Source organism: Dermacentor albipictus, chromosome 1 (genome assembly GCF_038994185.2).
Source record: "Dermacentor albipictus isolate Rhodes 1998 colony chromosome 1, USDA_Dalb.pri_finalv2, whole genome shotgun sequence".
NCBI classification, from domain to species: Eukaryota; Metazoa; Arthropoda; class Arachnida; order Ixodida; family Ixodidae; genus Dermacentor; species Dermacentor albipictus.
This window is the reverse complement of record NC_091821.1, coordinates 12056643-12075463: the sequence shown is the minus strand read 5'-3', so window position 1 is coordinate 12075463 and position 18821 is coordinate 12056643. Positions and strand designations below refer to the sequence as shown.

Sequence of the window (18821 nt, the reverse complement as noted above, 5' to 3'; positions counted from 1 at the left end):
CGAGTTAGCTCAGTGAAAGTAGATAACCGAATGAGAAGGGTGGTGCCGGCGTCAGAGATTGGTCCGCTTCCCCTTGCTTGCGGTGGCTGGTCGAAAATCATGGCTGCGCGCAACGGAAAGAAAGAAGACGCTTGTTCCAACCTGTGTGAGCTATGCTAAGTGACAGGATCAGGGAAAACTCACTTTTGACCTCGACTGTAACCAATGAAGCCAAAAAATGCCACTAAAACAGATCCTCAGTGAAGGAAAGGTGGCATTGACGTCGCATACGTGCCGAAAAGGCTCGACAACGTTATACTGCCAAGTAAATTTTTTTTCTTATACGTAAATAAATCCCGGCAGCTCCAAGTAGGCAGTGCCAGAGCGATTGGTAGGCAGGCGTCTTCTATTCCTTTCGAAACAGGGCAGCTCACCCCCCTCCGGCTATTCCGCAAAAATTTCAGTTTTGTTCGGCATATTACCGCATCTTTAATGCATACACGTCACTTCGACGAGGTGAGTTTTCGCCATTTTGTGACGTCGCGTAACAGAAAGGCGAAGTGGGCGCAGCCTGAAAAATTTTGACCAATAACGGAGGGCTGATGGCGATAAAGGTGCGGAATCTGAAATAACCATTTTCGATTTGTTCGATCGAATTACGTATAATCAGTATGTACATGTCATATCAAATGGGAAGTTCTCGCAGATTTCATGGCGTCGTGCGACAGGCAGGCGAAGCGAGGATAGCCCGAAAAATGTTCGACCAACCGTGAAGGGCTGATTGCAGAAATGGAATACAAAGATTGGAATAGCTTTATGTTATAGCGCCCCAGCACTAACAGCAGTAAGCGAGAAGTTTGGTTTCCTAGGTGAAAATTTTAAGAGTCATGGTGAAACTTCGTTTAGTGAAGACTTCGCCAAAGCATGATTAACCAGTATTCCGTATATTTCGCGAAAGAAGACGCTTGTTCCAACCTGTGTGAGCTATGCTAAGTGACAGGATCAGGGAAAACTCACTTTTGACCTCGACTGTAACCAATGAAGCCAAAAGTGCTTTCGTTTCTATGAAAAAAATAAACAAAACGACGCCTACTGTGATGCGGATGAACTTAAAATGAGATTGATTGAAATACGCCGTAAATTTTATGGCGTACATATTAGAGTACATTTGTAAACCTTGGCTCGGATTCACACACAAAAAAAGCTATTACTCTTGAAGTTAAAACTGCTTTTTGGGTGAGTTGGTACATAGTTGATTTGACAAATATAACAGCACTAACGCAACCACAGGGAACAAAGACAAGCGCTTGTGTCTCGTCCTTGTTTCTTGTGGTTGCATGTGTTAACGCTTGAAATGTTAAAATTTCATCCAATCTTGGCATATTATTTGCCAAGACGACAAGCCAGTGACAAAGAACTTGCGAACGAAAAGCCTTGTGAATTCAGTTCCCCTTTTTGGGGGCTGTTGCAATCTTCGCGCTAACGTGACAAATGTCTAATTTTTTTATAGTTTTGCACAAGATGGACAAAGACATGGGCGTGTATTCACAAAAAGCTCTTATTCTACAAGTGTTTGTAACAGGAAATTCTCTCCATCCGGGTGCTGCACATATAATTAGCGAATGAGATCAGCCAATGACAAAGACCACTTACGAACGAGGAGCTTTTTGAATGCGGCCCGTGGTTTTGATACATAGACCTCATACAGACCCGTTTATCCTAGATGTGGCAGCAGTGTGCTCAAGATCACAAAGCTTTCGGTCATGCATTTTGACAGCCAAGTTAGTTAGCCAAGAAACAATAATTCTGTTGTCCCGTAATTTACTATAGGTACATGTTTTTGATATGATCAAATACAAGGAACGTGCCCCACGCGTCGAGCTCACGTATGTAGCGTTCTTGCTCTACTTAACAAACAGTAAAATTCATTTGTCAAACATTCAAACTCTGCTGCATAACTGTTGCCAGCTGAAGAGCTCTATACACTTATAAACTATTGCAGCTTGCGTTGTCATTTTAGAGCGCAGCTCTTAGGCACCCGTTCCTGCGTCGAGCGTCGGCGTTGTCCCTCGGCGTAACAAAGCGAAGAATGAAAGAGGGAACGTGGAGCGCTGCTGGCGATGAAAGACGTCTGCGCATCTGCGGCAGCGTAGAAGACACAAAATAAGACACGTAGAATGTAGAAGACACGAAAGAACACAATAACACAGAAGGCCTGTTCTTACAACTTCCCCTTTTTCTACTAGGGGGGTACATTTATTAGTTACCTTTTTTCTGCTCATCGCATAGGACGAGTATACGCGCTTGAATCCTCGAACGCAGCGGATAATAGAAAATCTCCAGGTAGACATCACGGCGATGAAATTCAGTTGTGATCTGCATGATCTGGACACGTCAGCGGCGATAGTTCTTGCATTTAGAAAGGCAGGGCCCCCCGAAGCGGGCTTGCCCCCACAAGCGCTCTTAACGCTGAGGAGCCACAGATGACGAACACGCACGCACGTAGGGCCAGCTTTGGAAGAACGTCGAAATTATCTTGCAAAAGCTTCAGCTAAAGCTATTTCAGGGCCCGTTAACTTTTCAAGTATATCGTTTTCTAGAGTATGATCGGCGTTACGTTCTGCGAGTGTTGACCGCTCAGCGTTTAAAAAGCTGGTTGCGGTCCGTGTCAATGCCAAGTGGCCTGATCCCGAGTGGCTGCGCATGCGCGAAAACCTCCTGACGGCGGCCCGTCTTCCCACAGGGTGTCCTGCGATGCGTGGGAATTCGATCTGAGCGAATACGGCGGCAACATCGTGAGCGAGTGGCAGCTCGTGTGCCAGCGACACTGGCTGCTCGAGATGTCGCTCTGCACCAACTTCATGGCGTCGGTGGTGTGGGTGCCACCACCGACACCACCGACGGGACGGGAGTGGCGGCGGACTGCGTGGGCCGTCGCATCGTCGTCTACGTCTCCATCCAAGCGCTGCTGACCACGGGGTTCACGAGCAGCCTCACTGGCTCATTGCAGTTCCTCGTGGCGTTGCGCACTGTGGCGTCGGCGGCCATCGTCTCCGTGGCGACCGTCGCGTTCACCGTACTCCACGAGGTGGTGCCGGCCGATCGCCGCACGCTGTACTGCTTCGCCGCCCTGGCCCTGGCCCTTGCACAGGTGACGCACCAGTTGGCACGGTCGCCTGCCTACACAGGTTGCCCTGCAGAGGTGACCGGCCAGCATGTTTTCCGATACGACATTCCCATGCGCACGCTCAGACGCCAAGAGGGCAGGGCATCAGTGTCCCTGTAATTGATTCCCGTAGCGAGTTATATACCAAGGAGAGCATAGGGGAAATTCTCTATGCTGTCCTTGGTGTCCTTGTTTGCTGGCTTCTTATGCTATGACTAATAAGAACCGGGCCCCTCTGCGTCCTTTTGTTCTCGTTCATATATATATATATATATATATATATATATATATATATATATATATATATATATATATATATATATATATATATATATATATATATATATATATATATATATATATATATATATATATATATATATATATATACTCACAATCATATAATGCTAACAATCAATCAACGAAGCCAAGGGAAGAATAGGGGTAATTAGCTGTGGTTGAAATTGAAATGTACAAAATAATAAAGAAAATGGAAATGAAAGGGGACGAAAAAATAACGTGTCGCCAGTGGGAACCGAACCCACAACGTCCACATTACGCGTGCGTTGCACTACCATTGTGCTACGGCGACGGCTATCAATCTGTCCACTAACTTGGGTAGTTATGTTTACTAGATCTAGTCCTGGGATTGTTAGCCGGTGTCACTCAGAGCCAAAGTGGGTGAACGTGGAACATCCTTTTAGCCCGATGGAGTAACGTAGCACGTGAATTTAGGAAAGCAGCCACGTGGCTAATAAACCCTCGTATGCTACCTAAGGACATCAAGGCTGCCAGCTTCGAGACCATATATACAGCGTCTTCCGTATTTGGCCGGTGGGCTTTGAAAAATCCCTGTCCACAAATTACACGTCTAATCGAGAGCAAACATCGCTCAGAGGGTAGCCTATTGCAGTGTAATTGTCTGAGATGTATTTAAACATTGGTACTTGTCTGCATTTTGTAGAATGAAGCAGAAACTGCTTTCGGCTACGAGCACAGATTTTGCAGACGGGAGCCAAGTTGCTGATCCGACAGGTTGCGCTATTTGGCGGACCGCGAGGAAAACAACTCGGCTCGGGGCATAGGAGAGAAGCGCGCTTGCTTCGAAGATGCAGTTCATCTTCCCGTCGAATTGAATGTCGCAAAAAGAGTCGCTGTTCTCTCGATGTTTCCTCTCGATTAGACGAGTTATTTGTGGACAGGAATTTTTGAAATCCCACCGGCCAAATACGGAAGACGCTGAAGATATATATATATATATATATATATATATATATATATATATATATATATATATATATATATATATATATATATATATATATATATATATAAATGTGTGTGTGTGTGTGTGTATGTGTTTGTGTTTGCGAGCCCAACACAAAACACTGAAACAATAATAATCTAGACAGAGTTGTTTTCTAACCCTACTAACTTTACTCACAAACGTGCACATTCATGTCCTTGTGAAGACGTGACGAACAGTAAAAACAACATTTAGCGCGCCGCTATACTCGTGACCGTGACAGGAATTAAAGCTTTTATTTGACAACAGCGACATACCAACAACGGCGTCATGTAGGGTGTGTTAGGGGAAGTTGCTTTCACTGTTCTTCGTCACCTGCCACTGCACGAATTTTTGCTCTCGCTTGGTTGACTTCGTGGTTTTTGTCTTTGCAAGGCCATGAATGCACATATGTAGATGTGTGCAAGTTCGCGAATAAAGTCAGTGAGAAGATAGCGCTTTGTCTACGTTTTTTTTTCTTTCCCGCGTTTTAGCGCAATTATGCACTGAGCGCCCCTGTGCGCATATAATGCCCCTGATATGCATCTCTAAAGAACACATACATCTTAATGGAACATCGCATGATATTCAATGACTTACGTGAATTTATAAACTTCCTTATGCATGGCCTTCCCAATCTGAGGCTATCGGGCATCTGCCCGTTCTTGGCCAATACCCCAGAATATAGGCGTCTGCCACTGTGACACAGGGGTAAATGAGCCTTAAATACGCTTACATATGTGTCATCTTTCTCTATGAATGCACCTCTCCTCGACATTATCGCCTCGACAATCATCATACATCGCCTTTGCCATCGTGACATCGCTGCCTCGACGTCTCGCAGTGTGCCATCCGCACAAAGCGACGTTTGGATTTCAGCTTCGATTGTGCACAGTGTATAGCGCATAAACATTGCACGAGATTAAAGTCGTGGCCCATGTGGTGCATAAGCATAAACATTGCATGGGATTAGATGTTGCGTATGGTACAAATAAAAACAATTGTGTGCGCACCGCATTTAATTAGCTTTATAGCATTTAATTAACCGTTTAACTAAATCTTCGCTTCTCCATACGTTGTCAGGATTGGGGGCTCAATCCCATCGCTCGTGATCCGTTGTCAAGATTGGAGTCGGGCATGAATTAGAAGGTAGCTGGCCCATGCCGTCGTCCAACTTACCCACGCTGAGGACGTTGATGAAGGGAAGGACTGCTTCTCATCGAGAACGAGGAATATGGGTTCATTTACAGTATTTATATCAGTCTAACATGACTGTTTGAGAAAGTACATCAGTCTAACATGACTGCTTAAGAGAGTGTGACCTGAGCAGCCGCACAACAGCGGTTTTTAAACACTCGGTCCTCTCCCGATACAAGGTGATGCGAACGTTCGTTTCGTCATCGCAAACTAGCCGCCTCCCCGCAGGACGGTCTGCGCACACAAATGCACACACGTTCGAATGTCCGGAGCCAACGTCAGAGGGGCCCCGTAGAACTCGGAGCCGTTCCGGGTAGCGCGTTGGTGAGTTTGGGAACAATAGTTGGCCGCCGAACTCATTCCGTCACAACGGCGATGAGGCTAGAGGTTGGTGGCGGTTTCAGCACAAAGCCTGCTTCATCGAACGCATCCTATAGCTGAAGCGACGGAGAGTGGGGGATGCCCGTATTGATCCCTGACACAAAGTCGATTTAGTCACGCTGTGGCTAGAAGTTGGCGGCGACGCTCCCGGAATGTTGCTGCCATAGTTGGAACTGGGTGGCAAACTTGCACTACAGCTGGCCGTTCTTAACAACGTAGATTCGAACTTGTGCGTTGGATCTGTATAGATCTTTTTTTTTTCGTAGTATAGACGCACCTATTTCCAACAAATGAGACTTGGTCTGCGTGCAGGTCATCACCGCTATACTGTTCGCCATCTTCGCCGAATTAGGTTTCACTTCGCACCCGCACAACGCAAGGACTACCCTATCGCTGCCATGACAATCGTGATGGTGGCGGTTGCGCTTGCCGCTGAGCACTTACCCGACATCTCCTTTAGCGCACAATCCTCAGTGAAACATGTGGCACCGTCTCAGAAGTCCAGCGTCACCGTCAGCCTTGTGCGCACCACGCAGGACACGCTGGACCCCACGGCAAAGAGACCTGTCGGAAGGGCCCACGGCAGGAAGGCTCTCAGGAGCCAAAAGAGGGACTCGGAAGTTGAGCAGCCTGAACAAAGCGACCAGCCTCGCTTTCAGATTCCGTTTTTCCTCAAGAACACGGCGGGCCAGTCGTCCAGACGTTCCTCGGCAGGCGCCAGCAGCTCAGCGCACCGCTAGCACCTTCGCTTCGAATAAGCGCCTTGTTCCGGAGACATTAAACAAGGCACTTCATGAAAATTTGCTTATGCTGTGGTTGCGTGTCATTCGTGCTAGTGCATGTGCCTTTTGCAGCTACTTTTCCCATGCATCCTTTAGCGACTTTGGGCTGAAGCGGCGCTACTTTATGCGTATTACGTTGTGGATCGCTTAAAAAGCAAGCAGCTGCTTGGGAGGGTGTGAAAGATCGCGACAACAGTACACATGATTCTGGCTTAGATCTGCGTCATCTGCATAGAGAAGCAAGATGGAAAGATGGGACTCAGCATTTGAAATGTCGTGAGAATATATATATATATATATATATATATATATATATATATATATATATATATATATATATATATATATATATATATATATATATATATATATATATATATATATACATTCTCGTCCTTGAGCTGGCCGGGTTCATCAAGGAGGCGAGAAATCTATATGCGTAATCAACTAATTATTTAATATCCACTGATTAAGTTTCTAAGTAATTACATTATGGCACATGTGAATACACGGAATGTAGCCGGTGAGTTTGCATAGCATGTCGACTTCGAATGAATTCTGAGGATGGCACGGGTTTCTAGATATATGCGCTATAAACTTGCAGTAAAAAATGCACTGCTGTTTCACTTCTTTTAGCAAAACAACGTTATATATATATGTATATATATGAAATATTTTCGTCCACATTCGCTTCCATTTTCTTATGTACATTTCAATTTCCACCACACAAAGGCTCTCTGCAGGTGAGTGAATGATTGAAAAAAAACTTTGGTGCAGGTCCCCCGAGGACGGCGAACTCGTCGCGCACCCGGCTAGTCCCACGTCGGTACCGGCCGGTCTAGCCTTTGGCCCGGTTATGGTCGCGGGCACGGCGGTCAGCCAGGATTTACTTGTCTAGAGCGGGGCTACGCAGAAACGACTCCCACTCCTCCTTGCTGAACTTCGAGTATCTCGACCCGCACTCCCAGAGCATGTGTGCTAGAGTGCATGGAGGTCTGCTCGCAGGACGGACAGGCGTCGTCGCGGTATACGTCGGGGTAAACTTCGTGCAGAACGGCCAGACACGGATATGTGCCGGTCTGTAACAGTCTCAGAGAAACGGATTGCGCCCTATTCAACTTGGGATGAGGAGGTGGAAAGACCCTTCTGGACACGTAGAAAAATTTCATAACCTCATTGTGAGTAGCGGGAGCGTCCCTGTGGCCGTAGGGGGGGGGGGGGGGGACCCACGACCATCTAGCAGGGCGAGGGCGGAGGCGGCTTGCTCCGGGACTTCGGGGTCTGAAGTGCGAATCAATCAATCAATCAATCAATCAATCAATCAATCAATCAATCAATCAATCAATCAATCAATCAATCAATCAATCAATCAATCAATCAATCAATCAATCAATCAATCAATCAATCAATCAATTTTATTATTACATAAAAATAATATACAGATAGATGTATACAGAAGGAGGTCCCATAGTTAAAACTGAATTGGGACCTCCTCGAGGCGCTATTGGAAATCTTGCCGCTGGAGTCGACCGCGACAACGGGTCACGTCTTCCCATCGCTGCAGGTAATACAACGTACGGTGTATGCCGCCTGCCCAGATTAAAGAGTCTGTCCAAAGTCAGGAATAAGGATCTCAGAATAAGGATGGAGTAGGTGGATGGCAGTGCCCTTTTAAACGTAATTTCCGAAGTGCCAGTTAACAAGGCCGCCGCTATCAGTGGCGACAGATATACTTCGACGCCCTCGCCACACGCACGCGCGCGGAAAACGGCCCGGCACAGATTAGAAGAGTTATCAGCGAGAGCTAGGCGCCCCCCTCTTGCTCGCTGTTTTCCCGCCGGTCTTTCTGCAAGGTTTTGTTCAACTCGGCGCCTCTCTTTACACTTCTTTTTCTTCCATGACAGGAAGGAGAAGCGTGCTTTACGAGCGGCCCTGGCATTGCCGCCTTTAGAGGGCAGTATGAACGACAAGCCGAGATATGCCTTCATTCGCATCTGTATTTTTGCGATCATCGGGCAGTGGTTGAAATTTGGGACTTCTGTTCCGGGTTCCGGGTTTTACAGGGACTTGTGCGCAATCCCAAATTCATTGGTGTGCCGCTTCTGCTCTCGGTGCTTCAGCTTCTCGGAGTTTGAAGTGAACGTGATGATGTCGGCAGCAATGTGCTTGGGAGTGTTCTTAACGCCCGGCACTTCGCATACTTGATCGATCAGTATACTCGCCTGCGCACGGATGTTTCTATCTACCGATAAGAGATCGCGGTCATAAAGTTTTTTTTTTTTTGCAAGAGCTCTTTGTCATAAACAAGCTATGTTGCTATTGTTAGATGCTCTTTCGAGATTGACCCGTTACTCATTCCTGTGGCAGCTGTCCTCCGCGCACAAAAATAACACTGAATTCAGACCCGCGCAGCTCCTACGCAGTATACGCGGGACCTTCAGAAAAAAAGAAGAAGAAAAATAAACACTGAGGAATAAGGAAAAGGGGGAGAGAAAACACTGTGAACCATACGTGGCGCTTCTAATATGCAACTAAACAAAAAAGTGTACAGGAGGTCACGACATTTTCTAGAGATGCTGTGTTTCGCTTCACTAACAACCCGAAAAAAAAATAGAGGAAAGGCACCGGCGAGATTCGAACTCACGATCTCCTGTTTACTAGACAGGCGCTTTAACCAACTAAGCCACGGCGCCGCCGACGCCAAGCCAAGCTGCTCAGCTGATGCGCCGATGCCGACGCCAAGCTGAGGAAGCTGACACCCTCGGCTTCCTGTTGTTCTAGTGCGCAAATCGGATGATGCAATATTCAGCGCTTTATTACCTTGCATCTGACACGCTTTCCACTTCCCCTTTTTGCAAGCCTCGAAGGTCACCCCGCGCGGAGGCTAATTGTGTACCAAGAGTGTTTGCGTGTTCTTGAGCAACGCTCTCTCTGTTCCGTCACTTCAAAAGTTATTGTCACCCCTTAATTTTCTTTCTTCTATGTTAAGTTCATTTGTAACGTCGTATATTGTGGGATAAAAATTTCCCTTGCTAAAATAAAAATAAAAGTAAAAAGTAAAAAAAAGGAAACCGAAGTATCGATGTTTGTTGCCGGAAAATGACATACACGCATTAACATTTGCTGATGTCGAAGGTTGGACAAAAAAAAAGTCGTAATGCCTAGCTTTTTTTCTCGTCACCGTACAAGTTAATCTCTCACATTCGCATATTATCACAAACTGATGTTTTGCGGCGCTGTCACTGTCAAGTGTAAACAGTATATTTGCAAGATTTCACAATAAGGCATCGGTTCATTACAATACGCAGTTTTTCTTTTTAGCCCTGATGCCTCGCGACGGTGGAGACATCCGTTTGAACGCCTGGAATATTATCCAGTAAGAGATTCGCGCGATAAGCCCACATTTGTTGGACATTTCGGAGGTGTGGCGGCTTGGAGAGGTGGGTGTTCTGTGCAAGTCGTCAATTGTACTGTGAATTGCGGAGTTGCTTGTGGTAGCTACAGCACGACAGACACAGACAAAGGGAATAGAAGAGAGCAGAATACGGCGCTGACTAAGAAATGAAGTTTATTAGAAGAAAACAAACAACCAATATATAACACCCATCACATGGTCAACACCCCCTCCCCCGGCATACGCAGATACAATATAAAAACAACCACCTTCATATCACAGAATGCGCATACTTCGGCAGTGATACAGATGGCATGGCTCATTAACCAACGTAACAAAGAAATTACTAAGGCATGAGACAACTCAGTGGCTTTACTAAAGATTTAACCAGGCAACCTCGTTATCTTGCAGCGAAATGAAAGGTGGATAACACATAGTGATTTCTTTCTAATCTGATAAGACCACATTAATTCATGTGAGATTTTCATGGTGTCTGAACAGCACAATAGGGCTTCCGAAAACCGGATGACACTCACTGTCGCGACGAAGCATAGAAAGGCGCGAATGCGCAAAGCCCTTCAAAGCACTGCGGTGCTCCCTTAGTCGAATGTTCAAGCATCTTCCTTTACGACCGATATAGTGTAGGCCGCAAGAAAAAGGAATCGGATAAACAACATTTTGTGTGCAAGGGGCAAACTGTCTGCCATGTTTCACTTTGCACTCCTCCCTATTCAGACATTGTTACGTTGGTTAATCGGCCGTGACATGTGTGTCACCGTTGAAACATGCGAAACTGCTCTAGCTATAGCGTTACATACACGCCTGTTTTCGACTACAGCGCTCGTATTTGCAGCGGCGGGCATCGCAAACTTGCTGATCTTACGAACAGCTCTAGCTTTGCGAATACGCTTTTATCGTAAGATTTTTTTTACGCCAAAATTTGTTCGGTAAGCTTGCTTAGTGAATTCCGCCCGAGTGCTTAACACTAGATCAGTCCGCAAGAACTGATCTTGTTCTCTAGGACTCTTGTTCCGGATATTACGGCGCCTAGTGCGCGGCCTCCAGTGCTAGCCGGGGACCCCTGCTGACGGTATGACGCTGTTGTGCGCCTCTGCTCCAAGCATTCACATTCACATATTCACATACACATTCAGAGTGTATTACGAAGACCTGTCGGTTTGGCTCAGCGGAGTGTTCTGTCGCGAAGCGCGAGGTTGTGGGTGTGGCTCCCGGCTGTGGCGATCACCTTCCAACGGTAGCAAAACGAAAACGTTTTGGTGGCTCAGGTGCCCCTTAAAAGAGTACTGAAATGACTTAATTTTGAATAATAGGAGCCCCCACCCCTCCCCTTTACGCAAAAAAAAATGCTGCCAGAAAACCGTTATCTAAAGAAAAAAAAAGTTGGAACTATCATGTTAGAACTCCTTTAGAGAACCTCATGCGTCCGCAATTGATCGAGAACTCGCAATAGTGAAACTCTGGCTGGTGTACGTAAAAACTTATAAACATTTAAGTTGACTTTTCGAGTAACGCCCATTATACCTAGAATTTATTTCACAGCCCTTTTTGTGCCAGAAGATGGCTACTAGAGGATCAAGTAGCAGGTCAGTCATGATAGAAAATGTAAAGGTAGTGACGCTGTTCCTTAGTGTTGTCAACTCTAGTGAAATAACAGCCCTGCAAAAGCAACCCCTGCTTCATACATAACCTCCACGCGCAGGCGAGTTTGCTGCTGGAACCACCATGCTAAGTGCTGAGGGTTCGAACTCGAGGAGCTTTGCTGCCGTGATTGTTATACGCTTACTCTCGAAAACTCGGGCTTCGATGCGAAAGTCGGCACGCCAATGCGCTGACTTCACGATAAAAAAGAAAAACAGAACAGCGAAGTTTCCGAAACATAAATAACAAGAGACACTACAGGTACTTCTTTAGCACTTGTTGTTTTTACCTGCGTCCTGCAATTTCATTGCAATAACATGAGCGCAGAACAGAAGTAAAACAAGGGTTTGCCCCAGGCACCGGCGAGATTCGAACTCGCGATCTCCTGTTTACTAGACAGGCGCTTTAACCAACTAAGCCACGGCGCCGCCGACGATACGTTGATAGCCTCGGCTTCTCGTTTCCTGCACTGGGCTAAAATCGGACGACCCACTTTTCACCACTTTATTCCGTTGCAGCTCACGCGCTTTCCGCCTCCCCTGCCCTGACTGGAAGCCTCGAAGGTCACCGCGCGCGGACGCCATTTCTGTACCAAGAGTCTCCGGGTGTTCTTGCGCAACGCTCTCTCGGCTTGTTCCGTCGCTTGAAAACCGAGTGCCGCAATACACGGCTGACTTCTTATATCGATTTCTAGCGTCGCATTTTACAGAAATGCGCACGAGAGAGAGAGAGAGAGAGAGAGAGAGAGAGAGAGAGAGAGCTTGCCCTGGTGTGTCGAAAGCTAATAAGCATGCATGTATTGACAATTTATAGTATTGCTTCCTTACTCGATCTATTAACGAGCGAAACAACTCACCTATCCAGGCACTTCACCGGAAAAACCTCTGGGGTTGCCTTGTAATATGTGTAGATTTTTCTTTTATTTTTCAATTAATAAACGTCTCTCTCTCTCTCTCTCTCTCTTTATCCTTTCGAGGAAACCATTAAACCTAGTTCTATCGAGTCATTGCATTATTTCATTTCGCACATTCGTATATTACCACAAACTGATGTTACGGCGCATAGACACGTTGCTATAGGTACAGAAAGTATATCTTTATGATTTCATCATCTGCAGTCTTATCTTTATACCTACCTCTCCCCCGTTCCACAGTAGGGTAGCAAACCAGATTTTCAATTCTGGTTAACCCTCCGCCTTCTTTTCTTCTTTATCTCTCTCTATGACAAACGGCACTTACGATCCAAGAGCTTTGTGAATTCAGCCCTTGATTTCCTGTGCATGATAGATCGGGAAAGCACTGTCAAAAGTTGGGGTCGGAATCGCTGCGCGGGCAGTTCGACGACAAAGACAGCCCAGAATTCAGCACACAGAACTAGGGTGCCCCGTTGTCCTCCTGGCAAGTGGGGGGACATGACCCGTTCGAACGTTGTGCGTTACTGACAGGGAAACGAGAGAAGGGGAACGGCATTAAGATAATTATGCAGACCCCAAGCACTGTGGAAATCGACGTTATGCGAAGCATTTCGCAGGTACCTGCAGCTATCTAACATTGTTTGGAGTACCGCAAAGCGTGGACCAACGTGCTTGTGAAAATTGAGTTGTTGTGTGTGTGGGTCGTGAACGAATGTGCCTGTGAGGACAGCAGCACGAGGACCACGTTGAAGACGCTCGTATGGTGGCAGTGGCATGGCATCGAGGCCGGCAGTTCGACGCGAGCTTACACATGAAAATTGTTGGTTTTTGCATGGGTAGTGGAAGAGCGTGAACGAGAGAAACGCAGATTGTGACGTCATTGGCGACTACGTGTTATGCAATAGTGCGTATATATGGCTATGTCATGCGGTGCATCTAAATACGACGATGACGTGTGCACCGCAGTGAAGAAATGTTAAAGCATGATTATATTGGGCGATCACGGATTCAGCACAACGCTGCACAATTTCTACGTAGCGTAAGAAATACGTGTGTCGGCTCAGGAGACTGTGCAGCCTAAATTGACGCCTCAGAGCACGGGAATCCACAAAGGAAAAAAGACGAGGAAGTGGCACAGAGCGCCGAGTGTTTCAAAGAGCTGGCTGGCTTTGGAAGGAGAGAAGTATGCGCGGGCGATCGTGGTCTAATGGGAAAAGCACCGGCCGGCTGTGCTCGGCGGCAGAGGTCTGATTCCACCATCGGTGTCACGTTACTTACCTTTTTATTAAAACGAGGCGAGACAGGAATCTACCTAATTACCGCAAAGTGCCGAAAATGAGGCAAAGAATGCTTCTAATTAAAATTAACTTCTGGGGCATTACGTGCCAAAAGCAAGATCTGATTATGTAGTACTATGGGAGACTAGTGATTAATTTCGACCACCTGGCCGCCTCTATAGCGTGCACCCAATGAACGGTACAATGGCGTTTCTGCATTACGCCCCAAACGAAATGCGACCGCCGCGGCCAGCATTTGATCTCGTGCTTAGCAGCGCAGCGCCAAAGCCACTAAGCAACCATGTAGGTTTGGGAAATGTAGGGTCAGTCACCCGTCGAGAATGGTAACAATAGTTTGACCGTAGTCTTCTATATAATAAAGGAGGCTATGGTTTAACTAACCTGGTCATCGTTGTCGCTTCTCTCCGCGATGCCGGCGCCAATCGACTTGGCCCTTGCTGGAAGGAGGAACGCGAAAAGTTGAAAATCATCGTAGATAGGTTATGCCGGATTTTTGTTTTTCTTGCGGAAGTGGACCACGTTGTTTGCGGTGAACCGTGCGATGAACGGCGACATCAGTTTACTTTTAGAATTGCACCATGTTCGATGTGGAGTGATGTAGTGTGCGACGACAGACAGCGGCGCTGCTCATCTTTGTTTAGGAAGCGGCTCACATTATTGTGTGTGATGTAGAGCACGTTGTACAGTCCATCTGCTTTCGAAAAGCGGGTGAAAAAAAAAAATCGGCGCATGTTACGCATATGTGGGAACTGGGGATAAGCGAAGCTTTCTGTGATGCTTACTTAAATGGTAGACCAAATTTTACAACGTAAACGTAACGCTAACGACGAAATATTTGCGCAAATAAATGTCGCTAATGCTATTCAATTTCACGTAACTTTAACACTAATGACGCCATGCAGTATACTGTTTATATGTAACGTCATCGTGCAAGTGTAAGACAGTGGCGCAAACGTTTCGAACCTTTAAAGGGCGGCGTCAGCATCACCGCGACTCGAACGCACATTAAATTTATTAGAATTGCACCCCTGCGGAAATGGAGGGATATCCTTCCTAGAACAACGACAGAGACGACGACAGGTCCGTGAACGCCTACAACAACATACGCCGAAGGAAGATCCACTACCTGCAGGCTTTTCATGCACGGGTCAAGTAAGCGTGCCCAAGGCCCTCCCCAATAGAGCACTTACACCGGATGTAATATTTGCACGCTGGCGTGCATGCCTTCCTGACAACACGGCGGAAGGGCTACCATACATACGAACAGGTTGTCCGGTGTTGTGCTAGAGCTGCCAACCAAAGTTCGCTTTGCCGGCATGCGGCTGAAGCCGGGCGCCGAGCGAATTGGCCGGGCCCGAGGACGAGTCATGTTCGGGTTACATCCGGTGGCGCCACCGGAGCGGCGCCGACGAGCCACTTCACCGGGATCGCCTGATGCAGGTGCCTCTCTTCCATTCGTCGGAATTCGCACAGCAACCCGCGAATAATCCTGATTGGAGGAGTTCGAACCGCTGGCAACTGCAACGACTCCTGGGGTTATAAAAGCCCGAACCACGGGATGCCGGAGAGAGACGACGACAGCGAGCAGAGGCGTGCTCCAGTTTCTCGCCACACGCTTTTGTGCGAGTCAGTTATGCTCCCGGCCTCTGAGCCGTTCTGAGCCCTTGTACATATTGCATATAAATGTTTCGTTTAATCACCGTCGCCTTGGATCCTCCTTCCCAACAGTGGCGGCAGCGTTGAGACGTTTCCGTCACAACACCGGCGTGCAAAACGGCAGGTGTGCCAGCCTTCAGGCACTTGCTGTGAGAGTGTCCAGAGTATGTAGCCCTTCGGCGAAAGCACCAGGGGCAAGTGGCCAGCTTCGTGGAACGTATCCGTCCCTCGGCAAAGGCCGACAGTGTCCTGCGAAGCGCTGTTCGCCTTTGTTGCGAAATCGGGCATTCTCCGCATGGTGTAACCGTGCGGGGAAGCATTCCTCGGTGGCTGACCCTGTCCTCAGCTCCCAATTCCCCAACTGCATTACCCTTAATAGGCCGATGAGTGATCCCTCTTTTAATAAAGCTGATCTATCATCATCACTAGATGTGATGCACGTGTCTGCAGTTCTGTTGTATACCGCACATTCATTCATTCATTCATTCATTCATTCATTCATTCATTCATTCATTCATTCATTCATTCATTCATTCATCTACGTTATGCATCGCCAGTAATGCATAAATATTCGTATTTGGCGATGCGACTAACCATATAGGGCCATTTAACGCGGTTGTGCCTCGCATCTTTCGAGTCATTTCTTATTGATGGTGTTGCTTACTTGGCGCAACGGTGGTAAATGTTTCGTGCGTCAAGAAATACGAGATGCTGCGAGCAACGTTAAACATATCGATTCCGCGTTTCTCTCACTGTCGGTTTAATGTAGCCATTCTATTTCAAGTTCTTTTCCTTTTAACCGTTCGTCAGTGCTCCACCAAGCGCTCCATCTGCGTCCTCACCTGAATCGGCCGGTCTTGAGTGGTGGATGATAAGAATGTTATAGAATCGAGTGATAGAAATCGCTACGTTGTACCCACCCCGTGATAGTCACGTTCCTCACTGCCGATGACCGTCAAGCGTCATTGCTCTGCTTCGCGTTTACGGGTCGGTGAATGCTCACATTCTGCACGACGCTTCGCAGCGTAACGAACATGTTCTTGTTACTCTCGACGCTCCTTTTGGGCCTCCTTCTCTTCCACACTAAATGCTACTGCTGTTGTTGTTGTTGTTGTTCTTGTTCTTGTTCCTCAGTGACCTTGCACAACCAACTTTGGAATATTGGCCATGAATCGGGGGGTGCAAGGCTCTAAAGAAATTGGTACTAATTTTGAGAAATGTAATTACAATAAAAACTGGTTACTGAAACTCGTACAAATAAAACATTTACCTTACACATATATATGGGAACTCTATTGTATGTACATGTTACAGAATATTTAAAACATGTGAATTACAAAAGAAAAACGACACGGAGTATTTTAGCATACCATTATTTTTGTCTCGCACAGAAAATTGCAGCGGGCGTCACAAACACACATCTGGCTAAAACCCGGCCAGCTTGGTAGCACCAAAGCAAAGGACCACGGGAAGCGGCAATGTTAAGTGAAGTTTACGTAATGGTTATTCCAACAATATTTTCATTTCAGCCATAAAATGGCGACATGCTAATTAAAGATAAATGTTCTGGAGATTCATTGCAGAAATGACACAATGGTGATATCGCCAGACCAGACTTGTGTAGGTAAAGGTTTGGTGGGGTGGGCCTCGACAACGCAGTCTCGTAAGTGGCACCGCAGCCTTTCTAGTGAAGCACCGTTGATTGTTCCACGAAAAAAATAAAATTCAGAGGCAGTCAATGAAGACTTGTGAAAGTTATTTAAAGTTGTGAATTTTCTGGATCGCACCGCTGTTACAAATGCAGATGGTGGTAAAATAGGTATTACCGGGCCATCACGTGATCCTGCGGCGAGTTCATCAGCAGATTCATCTAGTACTAAGCCTTCGTGTCCAGGCACCCAGACCAAACGAACGAGGCGCAAATATCTTGGCATGGACGAATTAAACACTCCTAGGCGTTTCATGAAGTAGGTGTGGTTAGAGAAGAACAAACAGAGAGACAATCTGTTAAAGTTACGGCATCTGACAAAGATGAAGGTAATTTACATAAGGCTAAAACTATTCACCAATTTTGTTTACAGTTATATTAAAATTCCTTTTTCTGATTATATGGAACTACCCGGTTCTTGGCCAATCCCCCAGAGTAGGTATGTGCCGCTAACGTCTAGGATCGACATCTACAGCAATCGCCAATAATTAAGCCTGATAGACAGGCGTTAATTCCGGTAGTCGGATTGAAAAAGAACATTTCAGAGATGGTGATACATTGCCCACACCTCTTTTCTCCTCACAGACGGAAACGACAGTCACTATCACGGTCTGTATTTCTAGTTGTGCAAGGTGATCTAACATACCATTTACGAATTGATAGGGCAAACATTTAGCATTATTTGGAGAAATTTCATCAAAATCAATCTGAACGATCGGAGCAGAGCTACTTAACAAGTCTGAACTTGAAAGGAGTCCAGTAGAGTTCGAAAAAAACAAACAATTTGAGGGCACTTTGAACGAGACCACTGAAAAAAGAAAAGAGCCCGACTCATTAATGAAAACATATATATATATATACCGAGATCTCCTCTGCGGCAACGCATAGATCTTTAGAAAGGTTTGCGCTTATAGTATGCGGAACATCTTGAAGGGGCAGTGCAATAAGACGAAGACAGAAGGCAGGAACACGCAGGACAGCGCTTATAAGTCAGCGCTGTCCTGTGTGTTCCTGCCTTCTGTCATCGTCATATTGCGCTGCCCCTTCAAGATGTTCAACCAGTACCAACTCGCCCAAATGTCGATCCTTCTATAGCATGCGGAACCGAATGAGAAGAGAAGGCAAGCGCACTTTTTGATACCAGATATGATTCGCTACAAATTTAAGACAAAGACAAACGCAATGATTATCGTTCTAAAAGAACAACGGGCTAACTGTTGCAAGCAGGTCCGTCAGAGAACAAAACGCAGCCGAACTGTAATGTACGGCAGAACATACGCGCAATAAATCATCACAAGGACATCCCTGTGCTTTCCGTAGCGATTGTTGCTAAGTACGCAGCATGTGTATACTGTGCGCGCTCCCTTGGGTGCAATGTGCTCTATATGTGTGGGTTCCAGTTA

At 46.5% G+C, this 18821-nt stretch overlaps 1 protein-coding gene and 2 non-coding genes across 3 annotated transcripts in view; 1 reads left to right on the top strand and 2 right to left on the bottom strand.

The window, feature by feature from the left end:
- LOC139054116 (neprilysin-1-like) overlaps positions 1-18821 on the top strand; it is a 68253-nt gene that overhangs the window by 10986 nt on the left and 38446 nt on the right. The window contains exon 5 of the mRNA XM_070530689.1: positions 2723-3130. Coding sequence (XP_070386790.1) covers positions 2723-3130 — 408 coding nt within the window. The remainder of the gene's footprint in view (positions 1-2722; positions 3131-18821) is intronic.
- Positions 9410-9483, bottom strand: TRNAT-AGU (transfer RNA threonine (anticodon AGU)). The gene has a single exon. It is a non-coding gene; the product is annotated as a tRNA-Thr (tRNA).
- Positions 12198-12271, bottom strand: TRNAT-AGU (transfer RNA threonine (anticodon AGU)). Its single transcript has one exon. It is a non-coding gene; the product is annotated as a tRNA-Thr (tRNA).